Source organism: Macrobrachium rosenbergii, chromosome 5 (assembly GCF_040412425.1).
Source record: "Macrobrachium rosenbergii isolate ZJJX-2024 chromosome 5, ASM4041242v1, whole genome shotgun sequence".
Taxonomy (NCBI): domain Eukaryota; kingdom Metazoa; phylum Arthropoda; class Malacostraca; order Decapoda; family Palaemonidae; genus Macrobrachium; species Macrobrachium rosenbergii.
Window position 1 is genome coordinate 25,268,376 of NC_089745.1, and position 12,754 is coordinate 25,281,129.

General features: G+C 41.2%; 1 protein-coding gene across 5 annotated transcripts in view; it reads left to right on the top strand.

The window, feature by feature from the left end:
• Positions 1-12,754, top strand: part of LOC136838613 (motile sperm domain-containing protein 2-like) — a 108,585-nt gene that overhangs the window by 2,507 nt on the left and 93,324 nt on the right. For 2 of the 5 annotated variants that reach the window (XM_067103878.1, XM_067103874.1), the window contains exons 1-2: positions 2,098-2,244; positions 9,207-9,460. In XM_067103878.1, coding sequence (XP_066959979.1) covers positions 9,229-9,460 — 232 coding nt within the window. In that variant the 5' untranslated portion in view covers positions 2,098-2,244; positions 9,207-9,228. Of the gene's footprint in view, positions 1-1,274; positions 1,337-2,097; positions 2,245-2,278; positions 2,430-9,206; positions 9,461-12,754 lie in introns of those variants that run through there. The other 3 variants (XM_067103879.1, XM_067103875.1, XM_067103876.1) reach the window with 3 other exon arrangements.

Below are 12,754 nucleotides of genomic sequence, written 5' to 3' on the forward strand. Positions count from 1 at the left end.
CTTGGTATACATATGATTTACTATCTGGGAAAGAATACTGTGGGGGTGAGACGTCACTGGCACCAAAGGTGGGGGGTGGGAAGGGGTGACATGTAAAAATAACCAAAAACGACAGATATTAGTGTCTAATCCATAGTTTTCGAGGTTGTTGAGATGAATAGTTATACTCTTGATGCCCTTTAAGTCCAAGTTCAGCCCCGATAGGAAGGGGGGTTGAGAAGGGGTGGGAACGAGGTGATATGTAAAAAAACAGAAAATGACAGATATTTGTCTAATCCATAGTTTTCGAGGTTGCTGAGATGAATAATGACACTCCCTATGCCCTTAAGTCCAAGTTCAGCCCTGATAGGAAGTGGGGTGAGAAAGGGTGGGACAGGGGTGACATGTAAAAATAACTGAAAACAACAGATATTAGTGTCTAATCCATAGTTTTTGAGGTCACTGAGATGAACAGTGACACTCCTAATGCCCTGATAGAAAAGGGGGTGAGAAGAGGTGAAAAATAAAATGTTAAAAATGACAGATATTAGTGTCTAATCCATAGTTTTTGAGGTATTTGAGATGCGTAGTGACACTCCTGATGCCATTTAAGTCAAGTTTAGCACTGATAGGAATGGGGGGGGAGGTGGCCAGTGAGAAGGGGTGAAATATAAAATGTCATAAATACTGGGCAATGTAATTGAAGCAACTATCTTGACCGGAAAGGGAGAGGAAGTGAGAGAGGGAGGAGAGGGGGTGTTGGGAGGAGAGAGAGAGGAGGAGAGAGAGAGAGAGAGAGAGAGAGAGAGAGAGAGAGAGAGAGAGAGAGAGAGTTTATCGGTTGTCATTCAGAGTTTTCCCAGTCAGCGCCGGGTTGGACAGCTAGTATATGTGTATATATATATATATATATATATATATATATATATATATATATATATATATATATATATATATATACATATACATACATACATAGTAAAGATTTACAACTGAGTGAGATTTCAGGTATAGTATATCCAAATACATTCGAAGATTCAATCTTTCAAGAGCTGACAATTGTATCAACGCCGTTGATTTCAACTTGCTTCGTTATCATCATAAAGAAAGATGGAAAACGACATTATCATGGAAAGGTGTACGGCAAGTGCATTATTTTGTTTTGACATTGTGCACCAAAGAAACTGACTTAAATGGTGAAACAAACCTCTTTAACTGCCATTTAATACTCCCTGCTGGTCATGTGGTCATTTCCGCTTTGTCTTTCGTCAGAGACCCCCGGGCATGTCCGTTTTCCGGAGGTTGCCGTGACAAGGCAGTTTCCACTTTGGAAGTGTACTTGCAGTTTTAGTCAGTGGTAAGCGCACAACTCTCTTGAAAGATAAAGCATAATTGACAGTAAGCTTCATTACTATTCCACTAATGCAGTGTTAATAGAGTATCTGGACATGCTGTAATAAATCTCATTAAATTGCATGAAGAATGTGCAAAAGGCACTAGCGGATTCAGAAACATTTCATGGGGGTCACCATTTTTCATATTACACACACACACACACACACACACACACACACATATATATATATATATATATATATATATATATATATATATATATATATATATATATATATATATATATATATATATATTTATATATATGTTATATACTGTATTATATATATATATATATACTATATGTATATATATATATATATATATATATATATATATATATATATATATATATATTTGTATATTTCTCATTTATGTTATTATTATCTAAATCTTCAATATTATTATGTTGTCATTATTTTTCATGGAGGGGGGAGGCACGTGCCTGGGTGCCAGCCCCCTGGATCCGCTAGTGGCAAAAGGCGAGGAATAGATTCGGAATGTCCTTGAATCGAGTAATACTCAGCGACATGATTTCGGAAATAACATGCCGTATCAAAACATTTGAATAAACATTTAACTTGCCGCCTTTATTCTGATTTGCAAATGACAAAAAAATACAAATTACGCCGCAAGTGGGCTTTAAAAAGCTTTCAAAAAAGCGTTTACAATGACAATTTTAGAGGCAGGTCAAAAGCACATGGTGGGTGTGAAGTGAACACTCCCTGAATATTGGGAATCAGCTGATTCTGATTGAAGAAGAGCAGAGTTCAAACCTAGGACGATATGGCATCGTCTGTCGAATTTTATAGATAATCTAATTATTGGAAAATTCAAATTTCTGATTTGGAATCATTGGCATATATCAAAGTAAGTGGTGTAGTTAGAAAATGTGACTTCAAATCATATAGTCTTATGCAGTTTAGACGAGTTTGAGTAAGAATTCAGGCAACAGTCGGCGAGGCTAGACTAATGTTTGCGTAGCCACTTCGGCCAGGAATATTATAGTAGTAGTAGGCTTAGTGCAGTCCCACAGGTGTATCGTAGTTCACAAGGTAATGCTACAATACGTAAATTCCTAGCGAAAACGTGAACATATTTTTTCCGAGGATTTACCGTGTGTCTGAAGCTTATGTTAATTGGGTATTATCGTTGGTGCAAACTACTCGTTTTTGAACCCCCATACCCAAGTGTGGTATGGCACCCCAGGTTGGGTTGGGAAAACCAAAAGCGAAATGCGTAAGTCGCAACAGAATCAGTCGATTAATTAAATATTCATACTTGGCCTATCGTCCTAGGAGGCTAATTTCCAGAAAATGGAAACAGGATAAAAATGCAGCGAGGACAGTCACAGGATGCTTCTTGAATTACCCTTTCCTAGTTTGACGAAATCCAGGGTGTTGTGTCCCTGACCTGACCCTGAGCACCCTAAAAGAGTGAAACACAGGGATGCTTCCTAACATACCCCTCCGTAGGCTAACCTAATCAGGCATATTGCACTGGGTCCCTACTCTGACTTCGACCACAATGAATAATTAAAACAGAATAAAGGAAGGTAGATCTAAGTAGTATCTCCGTGGTGGTGATTTCCTTCTAACTTGACTTTTTCTACAGTTTTCTGGTTGCTAATTATGGATTTGCCTTCAAGTTTCTTCGCACGGATGTAATGTAATTAACCCCTGAAGTCCATCCAACAAAGGGTTTCCATAGCGATCTTCACAAGACAGAGCACGGCTACATCTGTTTGGAACGGTTCATATCCCGTCTGGCAAGTGCAATAACTTGTTAACATATGGGTACCGCCCCCCCCGGGCCAGTACTAAACACGGCGAAGGGACATTCCATTTGGCCGACAGCAAACAAATGCACCACCAGTATCAGAAGCCCTGAAAGTTTAGAAAAAACCAGTTTCCAAGGTAAAAAAAAAATAGATTCCAAGGTAAAAACAGGTGCCGAGCTAATACCTAGGATTACCTAAAGGAATTTGTCCCATTCCAATCGTACACACAGGGATGGTGACTGTGGATGCGTGCTTGATCCCTTCTGTCCTGGTTGTATGATTGATTAGGAATGTCGTTGTTTCAGTTTCTTTCAAAGGTGGTGGTTGGGAGTCTGTCTTCTAGGACTAGTGATCCTGTTGGATACCTTGGAGAGTTCCTTCTGTAGAAAGAGAAGAGCACTGATCGTGCTCACTTTGGGTACTAGGCCTATGCTGTAGGAGAAGTCAGTGTAGTCACGATACCTAATGTGTGTTCATCTACAGGGCAGCCCTTGGGACCTCCATCCAGTGAAGGTTTTCATCCATGAATTCTGTTTTCTTTAGAACTAAGCATTAGCTCTGCGTTGGGTATTTCCTTTAAAATTGACTTTTCCTGTTGTAATTTTGTTTGCTTATCAAGAATTTACTGTTATTTTTTGTCAGTCGACTGTAATTAACTTGTAATTAACCTCAGCACTGATTATCTTTTTGTATGCTGGCCATCCTGGAATGCTATCATGCGTGTGCAGTGTTATAGGGGATCTCTTGGTAAAAAGTGGTTTCCTTCACTGGGGTTCAAACAGATGGAGCTCCCAGGCTAAGTAATATGGCCCACTAGGGTAGGTTAGTATGGTTCCTTTTATAATAGATTTCCTTAGCTAATCCCTTCTTGAACATATGGCTCCCCAATGACTTTCGTATTCTTGGAACCATTCCATACAGTCTGTGCGGAGGTATTAGAAATACCCTGTTTTCTTTCCTGTAGGAACAAGTTGGTCTGATGTAGAGACCATACATTTGGGCTCTTCTGAATTTTTTTGGGTTCGGCCTTGGATCTCAGTAGAGTGGTTACTGTTCGTATGACAACTTTAGTTGCCTTCCTATGGTGGTGTGCTGTCAACTTGCTTTTGTGCTACACATGTACAGGTATATCCCCAATTACAATTGGTTTCATTACAATGACCCCATTTTTACTTGAAATAATTGTAACTTGAAAGTAGCCTAGGCCTACACTATTTTTTTCTCTCTAGTAAAGGAGACAGTTCAGTATGCATATAGCCTGCCTGTGTTTACCCACAGACTACCATGGTTTTGTGACCATTAATGTATTTTTATACAGCAACCTCCTGATCGGTTGTTACCATATTGTATTACTGTACATGAGATAAAAATGTTTAGGCTATGTGTGAACTATAAACGTAGGCTAGGCCAGGTGCTACACTCATGATATCCATTTGCAAAAGTCAGCTAGGCTATCACAGCTTTATTTTAAGTTAAAGGTAATGGTAATGAAATTGCTATTTTACTTACAAAATCCATTTCTACTGTAGTAGTACATTGATATCATCATGATGTGTATAAAAAAACACAATCGTCCTGCCTGTGGTGAAAAAGGGGTTCTCAGAATCAGCAGGTTCATCCTACTACCAAAAAAATTAGTAAAAAATTTTTTTATTTGCTAAAAGAAATTAATATATTAATGGAATTATTATTATTATTAATTTTATACATAAAAGTAAAACAGGTATACAAAGGTAATCTAACATACTTTATGTTAAAGTAAAATCTCTCAAAATCATAAAACATCTTTATTCTTACACAATATACAAACTATAGTCTTCACATGAGGAATTTGCTTCAGCACAGCTGGAAAATGGCCATTTAACTTTTAAACAAGGTGGTTAGGTAGTTAACTTCCATCCAACTGGTGGGGGTCCTGACCACCCAGGACGGTAAGCATTCTCTTTGCTTCTGGCTGTTGTGCAATGCAGAACTCTTCTGTATCCTCTGCTGCCTGTCTCCTGGTACCGCCTCTAAGCTTTGTAATCATTACCACTCGTCCGTTGATGTAGACCCTCATGTCATCTGCACAAGTAGCAGATGGCATGATTGCAACCTTGAAAGTATTTGTGACAAGTGTTGTGCAATGGGTGAGGTTTTCGCAGAGGTGGAAGTACAAGAAAAAGGCTTCCAAGGCTTCATCCGGTGGTAACACGCCCCTGATGACTCCTGTGGTTGCCGATCCTTCTTGCTCATTCCTACCTTCTGTGAAACTCCCACACATTGCCGTCACTCCTATGGGAGCAATTTCCCCGTCGTTGTCTTCGATTTTTTCATCAGGCAGAAATCATCGTTGGGGGTTGGGGACCTGGACGATCTCTGTTCGGTGGTCTCAGTTCGTTTGGAAGGGGAGGAATCCCCTTCAGAGCGAAGAGAGGCTTCCTTTAATTACCCGACTTTTGCAAGTGCTGGAGAGACCAAACAGCTTTGAGAGACTTGGCTCTCGCTGGGTTTCTTGGGTGTGCCTTTGGTGCGGGGTTTGCTCAGCCACTTGAGGGCCTCTCAAGCCCCTCTGGTGACTGCTGCTCCGGTCACTGTGACTACTGCCACAGTAACCATGCCGACTGGCAGTGGTTCCTTCTATATCTACGTCTGTCGTCTGCGTTCCCGCTGCCATCCTCCGGTTGGAGGGATGCTCTCCTGCACTCCCTGATGAAGAAGAAGACGAAGAAGAGGAGCCATAAGGTGTCATCATCGTCTTCTTCGTTGTTGTCTTCTGCCGCCCCCCACCCTCCTTCTTCCAAAGCTCACAAGCAGAGGAAGAAGAAGGTAGCTTCTCCCTACTGGAAGAAGCCCTGTCCAGGGGCTTTCGAAGGTCTGCCTCCTTCCATGGAAGAGGCAGAGGGATCTCTGGGGTGCTCTCTCCGGTTTTTGGACTCGGGCGGGGGGGCGGCCTTGCCGTGGGTCTCGCCGAGACCCCGCTACTTGGAGCACCAGGTACACGGCCTCCAAGAATACCACATCACTGATACTAGTTCCAGGAGCACACCTTCCCAGACTAGTATAGAGCTTACCTCTGCCTGAGTCCCTTTGGGACACTTGGGTAGAGAGAGCAACCATGTGCCTCATGTGGCTTGTAAGTTTCAGGTGTGTGGACCTACAAGGAGACCTGCGTTACCCCAGGTACTCAGGTTTCTTCGAAACCCCGAGTCACTTCCACCAGTCCATGGGCTGATGTAAGCTCTTCTAAGAAAGTGAGGCAAAGCTTGCAGTTGCTGCCTCACCCCCTGCCAGTGCTTGCCCGAGTACATGACCAGGGTTCCATGCAGGTGTAGCTCTCCACTCACCTGGAGAAGCTTCGGGGAGGTCCCTCACACAGTCTTCTTTGTGTGTAGAGGCCACAGCCTTGGAGAAGATTGGAGTAAGTTGAGAGGACAGCCTGAGTACACTCCCAAGAGTGAGCAATCGCTCTCCTTAGGTCAGCCCTTGCCCATGTTCGTGCGAACAAGTCTGCTTATCTTGGATAGCTTCTGTCCATATTTGTGTGAACCCGTTCGCTCTCCTCGGGACAGCCCTCACCCACGTTCGTGTGAGTGCATGCACTCTCTTAGACCTGTGCAATCATCGTCACATTGGGTTGATGATCGTCATGAATTTCCTCTCCTGTCGGAGCTTAGGCTTCTGGCAGGTCAGAGAAAGGTACTCAGCCCCTCTCACCTGTCCCCTCAACCTCTTGGGGTTAACGGGAGGTGCGAGTCAGACAGAAGGGCTCGTGTTCAGGATACCTTGTCCCAACACAGCCCTCCCACGAAGGCATGCATTCTGGGTTCAGTCCTCGGATCAACCCCATTGTATGCCCCAGTGGTCGAGCAGGGGCCTGGGGTTCTGCTGAGGGTCTCCCTCCTGCGGGGAGAGTAGCCTGGGAGGGCCGTGTTCTGGAAGGACCCAAGGGTCCTTTTCCTCAGGGCACGAACACCCCCTGAGCTGCAGAGTACCTTATAAGAGATGACGGGGTTGATCCGTCACAACACAGTGATCTTGGGGAAGGGTCCATGGCCACGTCCGTGAATCGTCTGTCTGCCCTTGAACCCCACTGGGGACCTAAGAAGGAACCAGAGCCTCGTTGGGCCATGCATGGTCCAATCTTTCTGAAGGAGTTTTGAATCAGGTGAACTCTTTGCACTCTGGGGAGGAGAATTCACTTTGTTCTAGCCTCTCAGATAAGATGCTTCCTTCTCTCTCTCAGCAGAAGTGCTTCTACATACCCTCAGAGAAGCCCTTGCCGCCCAAACTGGTTGACCCAGACTTGGTTTGTCTCGGTGGGTCTGTCGCTGCAGCAGCTTGGTGCTGAGGGTATAACCCCCCTGCAGCAAGAAGCAGGGAACCTGGAATTGCCTGCCATGGCAATGTTTGAGGTAGTCTCATGGCTGGACTTTTGGTCCCCTTCATTGTCCAAGGTCACTGCTTCTTTGGGTTCCATGAACCCAAAGAAGGAAGCCCCCTACGCGGGACTGAGCCATTCTGGAGGTAGGGCCATCACCAACCTAGTCCACACATGGCTAACCTGTAGGCAAACTTGGTACTTAAGAGGAGGGACGTTGTCCTGAATTGGGTATCCAAGTTTGTGGGCCCAGAGTTGGCATTGGCTTTATAGAATGGACTGTTGCTGGGTTCTGCCTCTCTTCCCTTGAGAGTTTGTAGATGTCCCGGTAGACAAACATCGGGTCGGGAATAATGACCGACATGTCCAGAAAGTTTTTTGATTAAGTGGGTCCCTGTTAGAGTGTGGTTCAGCATTCGCGCCCTTAGTTAATCGCAGGTTTGTGTGTGGAACTTATTTCCGAATATATCGCAGGAAATTCACTAATTCGCGGATTATTTCATAAGGCAATATTCACTAATTACTGTATTTTCATTTTATTTTCTTGACTAAATACATTTTTTATGATAAAATTATTTACTAATTTTCAAATATCTGTATTAATATTATTGTAAACACAGCAAATTACCAATAAATGTTAAAGTAAAAACCCTCAAAATCACAAAATAGCTTACCAACGTCATCATACCTCAGTTCAAGAAAAAGTGCAGCAAAATATAAATAAAATGTTATTTCACTTACAGAAGCATTTATACTGTATTATTATATTGATCTACTATCATCATAATGCAGTAAGTATAAAAAAAATGATCGTTCCGACATTTGTAATTGTTTTTACTGATGTAAACATAACATCAATCTCTCTCTCTCTCTCTCTCTCTCTCTCTCTCTCTCTCTCTCTCTCTCTCTCTCTCTCTCTCTCTCTCTCTCCCCCATGACAACACTGTTGGCTGGAAGGGTTTGAAGTAGCCAGTCACATAGCAGGGTACCAACTTTTCTCGTTGCTGGTTGACTGGAAGGGTTGTAAGTAGCTAGTCACACAGCTTCTAGCTCGGATGCTTTGTCTACGTAGTGTCTAGTGTATGAGTTGTATTTTTGTTCTCTCTCTCTCTCTCTCTCTCTCTCTCTCTCTCTCTCTCTCTCTCTCTCTGTTTCCCCTATCTGTAAAAAGAAAACGGGACAGCTTCAATACTGTAATAGAGAAAATGGCTGTGCCTGAACATAGAGGGAACTTGATTAGTTTTCACACATAGTTGGAAGCCACATATTTTAAAGGGTAATGTTGTAAGATGACTTTGAAATTATGTTAGTGTTTAAGGATGATGGTTTAAGGTATATTCGGTGTTTGAACTATTAAAATAGGCAGTGAACTGTTAAAATAGGCTGTTATACACATTTTATTTTAAGATACTATATTTGGTGTTTGAACTATTAAAATAGGCAGTGAACTGTTAAAATAGGCAGTTATATGCATTTTATTTTAAGGTACTATATTTGGTGTTTGAACTATTAAAATAGGCAGTGAACTGTTAAAATAGGCAGTTATAAGCATTTTCAGAGGAGTGGTACCAACTTAACACGGATTATCACTTATTCTGCCTGGTTGTGGTCCCTAACCCCCGCAAATATGGGGGACTTACTGTACTTGATGCTTCCTTTTGTTGTAAACTAGTTTTCATCTTTTAATTACAGGTTGGAAATTCTTCCTAGAAAAATGTCTCCAGTCCCACCTGAACCATCCCAAGCAGAAATAGACCAGTTGCGTAGTTCAGTCTTGCAGAAAGTGGATGCAGAGGGTGAAAGCTACGATACGAAGGATATTGAGAAAATACAAACAGATGATAAGTATATCAGACGATTCTTGATGCACCATGACAATGATCAAAAGCTGTCACTGGAGATGGTTATGGACACACTCAAGTGGAGAAAGGACCTGAATGTAAACAGTGAGTGCTGTATATTTTTATATATGTAACTTACCAAGTAATTACATAGCTATTAGTTTCTATTTTAACGGCAGCTTTGGAAGTATAGTGACCATACATAGGTTGTTCAGCAACTTTGTTTTGATGTTCAGGAGTATTCACCGGATGGTTTTGATTATTATCGAAGGATTTTGCGAAATATTCTATGCTTTGGTAGCCTCTGCACTATATTTTCTTAGCTTAGATAAGCTTAGCGTAGACTTTTGTGAATTTTTTGACTTATCATGTCAGACTCGAGTGTGTCTAGTAACCGGCATTGTAGCAAAGGCTGCAATACTAGGTTGACTTCTTCTAAATATGATGCTCATTCAGTGTGTTTTCATTGCCAAGGACAAGTTTTTTCTCCTTGCTTGACGTGCAAAGAATGTAGAGACTGGGACGAAGTTAGGTAGAGAATTTTGACTGCCCATTTAGATAAGCTAGAGAAGGTCAGACGTAGAAAGGTGGCCGCTAGAGCCGAGGCTAGAGCTTCAGTGTCTTCCACTCCTAAACCAGTCCTTTTGACACCGATGAACAGTCATCTCTTGCCTATTCCTACTTCTCTCGCACTTCCGTCTACTCCGTTACCTAGCTTCCATCCCTCTGAACCTAGTGCCATTGCCAGTCTCGAAGCCAGGATCAACAAGAAATTTGACACGTTAGTGAATATGGTCAATCAAATAGGAGCTCCAGTAAGAGTCCTTTTGGACATGGCAGGTGGTGAACCCAGTGCAAGTGGTGGTGCAAGTGTTGTGTCAGTGGATGGGGTGGCTTCTTGTCCCACCGATTCTCCTAGATTGAGGTCCCTGCCAAACTCCCCTGCACCTGGGACGAGGCAAACCGTAAGTCCAAGGGGAGTTGGTGGGGTTTGCCCACGAGTAGTTGCTCCCTCTACCAAACCTGTTGCTATTTCCCAGGTTTTGGTGGCTTCGCACTGGAAAGGTGTCCCAGTGGATCACACCTTGTCTTCCAGCGGTTCTGATTTAAATGAGCCTAAAGGACGTGGTTGGCATTTTTATAATTCCTCCAGGTCTTTGAAGAGGCATTCCCTCTCGATATGGGACCACCTTGATGTGGTGAGGGGACTTAAACTCCAGAAATATGTTCCTGGGTTTGATCAAGTCCAAGAGTCTCATATGTTATTATATGTTTCTTTGGACTAATTTTGTAGAATTTTCCACTTTTGCTAAAATTTAATGGACTTGATAAATAGGGATTGGGTTTATATCTGAAGCTAAATAGTGGGAACTGTGGTAGGACCATCAACTGCCTGATAATGTTCGGACTTGAGAGATATCAGATAGATAGCTCAAAGGCGGAACTGTTCTGTAGGGCTGGACCGCAGATTCCAGGAGGGTCTGGTTCTGGGTACAGGACTCTTTTTTGGCATTCCATCCGGTTTGCCCATAGCATGACGAGGGTGAGGATGATTGTATTCTTTTAATACTCTGTCCTAGCAAGTGGGTTTGGCTTACACTTGGGCCTCTCTAATCATGTTGTGCCATCCCAGGTAGGGACACGGACATTTGGGAGTCGGCTCTCACTTGTGCCATTGATGGAGGAATAATCTCCATGAAAGGCTGATGATGAGTTTTTAAGTTTTTTGGGTTTATTTCATTTTTTTATAGTTAAATCTTTATGTCTAATAGTTTTAAAGATTCAAGTACCCCTTGGCCCTTTGATGGTAGTGACTCAGCACAGTTGACAACCGCTGGAACTTTCTCTGACAACCTTTCTCTGGAAAAGTCAAATAAAAATCATGATGTAATTACACTGGAACCTTATGCTCCAGTACAGGCAAACCAAAAAAAAGTAAATATCTTGACCCAACCTTGACTCACTGCGACTCCCTCTTTGGGAGTGGAAGATGGTCAAGATTCCTGACCTTAGAAACAGAGAAGAAAATATCAGCATTGAAATTAGAAAACTTCCTGTTGAATTGACATTCAACAAATGAAATGTCATTCAAACAAATAAAAGAGCAGATGTGGTTGATAGAAACCACAACAAAAAATCAGTCAGAAAATTACCTAACTATAAAAAATATTGATAATAGAAAAGTACATATAAAAAACTTGACAATATGAACAGTGTATTTCCTGATAATGATGAAGAACCAACAGAAAAGAATATATTGCTGGATTCCCTTAAAAAGAGGTACAACAATGTACAAGATTGCAAAATATACAACATAGCCAGTAGACGGAGTAATGGAAAAACACTGAGAATAGCAGAGGTAAAATTTGAAGGCCATGAATTACCCTTAAAAACTAATATCATGGGCCAAAGCAGAGAACTGAGACCGTATGTTCCAAAATCACTACATTGCCAAAACTGTAGTACGTATGGATATACAAGGAATAATTGACGTAATACATCTATATGTGCGTATTGTGGATCTGACAAACATACCATGCAGTTGAGGTGTGGTGGACCAAAATTCTTGAACTGTGGACAAAATCACCATGCAAGATCTAAGGAGTGTATGTATTATATACACAATACAGAATTAAAATTACTTCAGGAGAGGACAGTAATGCCTATAAAAGAGGCCAAATTAGAATTAAAATTTAGAGGAATGTATGATCCCACTAGGAAATGAACATTTTCTACTATAATAAGATCAAACAATGAAACAAAAATGGAAATAGATAAGAGTAACAAAACCATGATAGATAAATCTCAGAGAAAAATAACTACTTTGCAAGAAGAAACTAATGTTGTAAAGAACCAAGAAACATATACAAATATTTGTTCAAATTCATTTGCGTTATTAAGAGAAATGGAAACACTAGAAAATAATACAAGCACCACAGAAATATTAGAAGAAAGTTATGATGAATTAGAAGCTAAAGAAAAAAAAGAGGCCTTTAGAGAGAACTCCACGAAAAAACGACACATGAAAACACGTGGATGTAATGGATGTTTCATTTAACTATGCAACCAAAACAAAAGCATAATAAAAGGCAGTCTAACAAACACTATACAAAATTTTATAAGATACAGAAATAAAGAAACTATTAGTGTAGACACTCATGAAAAGGGCTGTACTGTATGGGCATTGGACACCTAATGTCTTATAAAGAAAAACAAATAAATATCATAAATAAAATTTTTTAAAAATGCAGATGGATGATCCACAAAAGGAAAATTACACTTGAACAAACTAACGTAATATTTTCAATAATTATATTATACAATGGAACGTAAATGGTGTACAGACCAGATTACATTTGTGAGAAATACAATGATTACTAAGGGAATATGGACCAATAA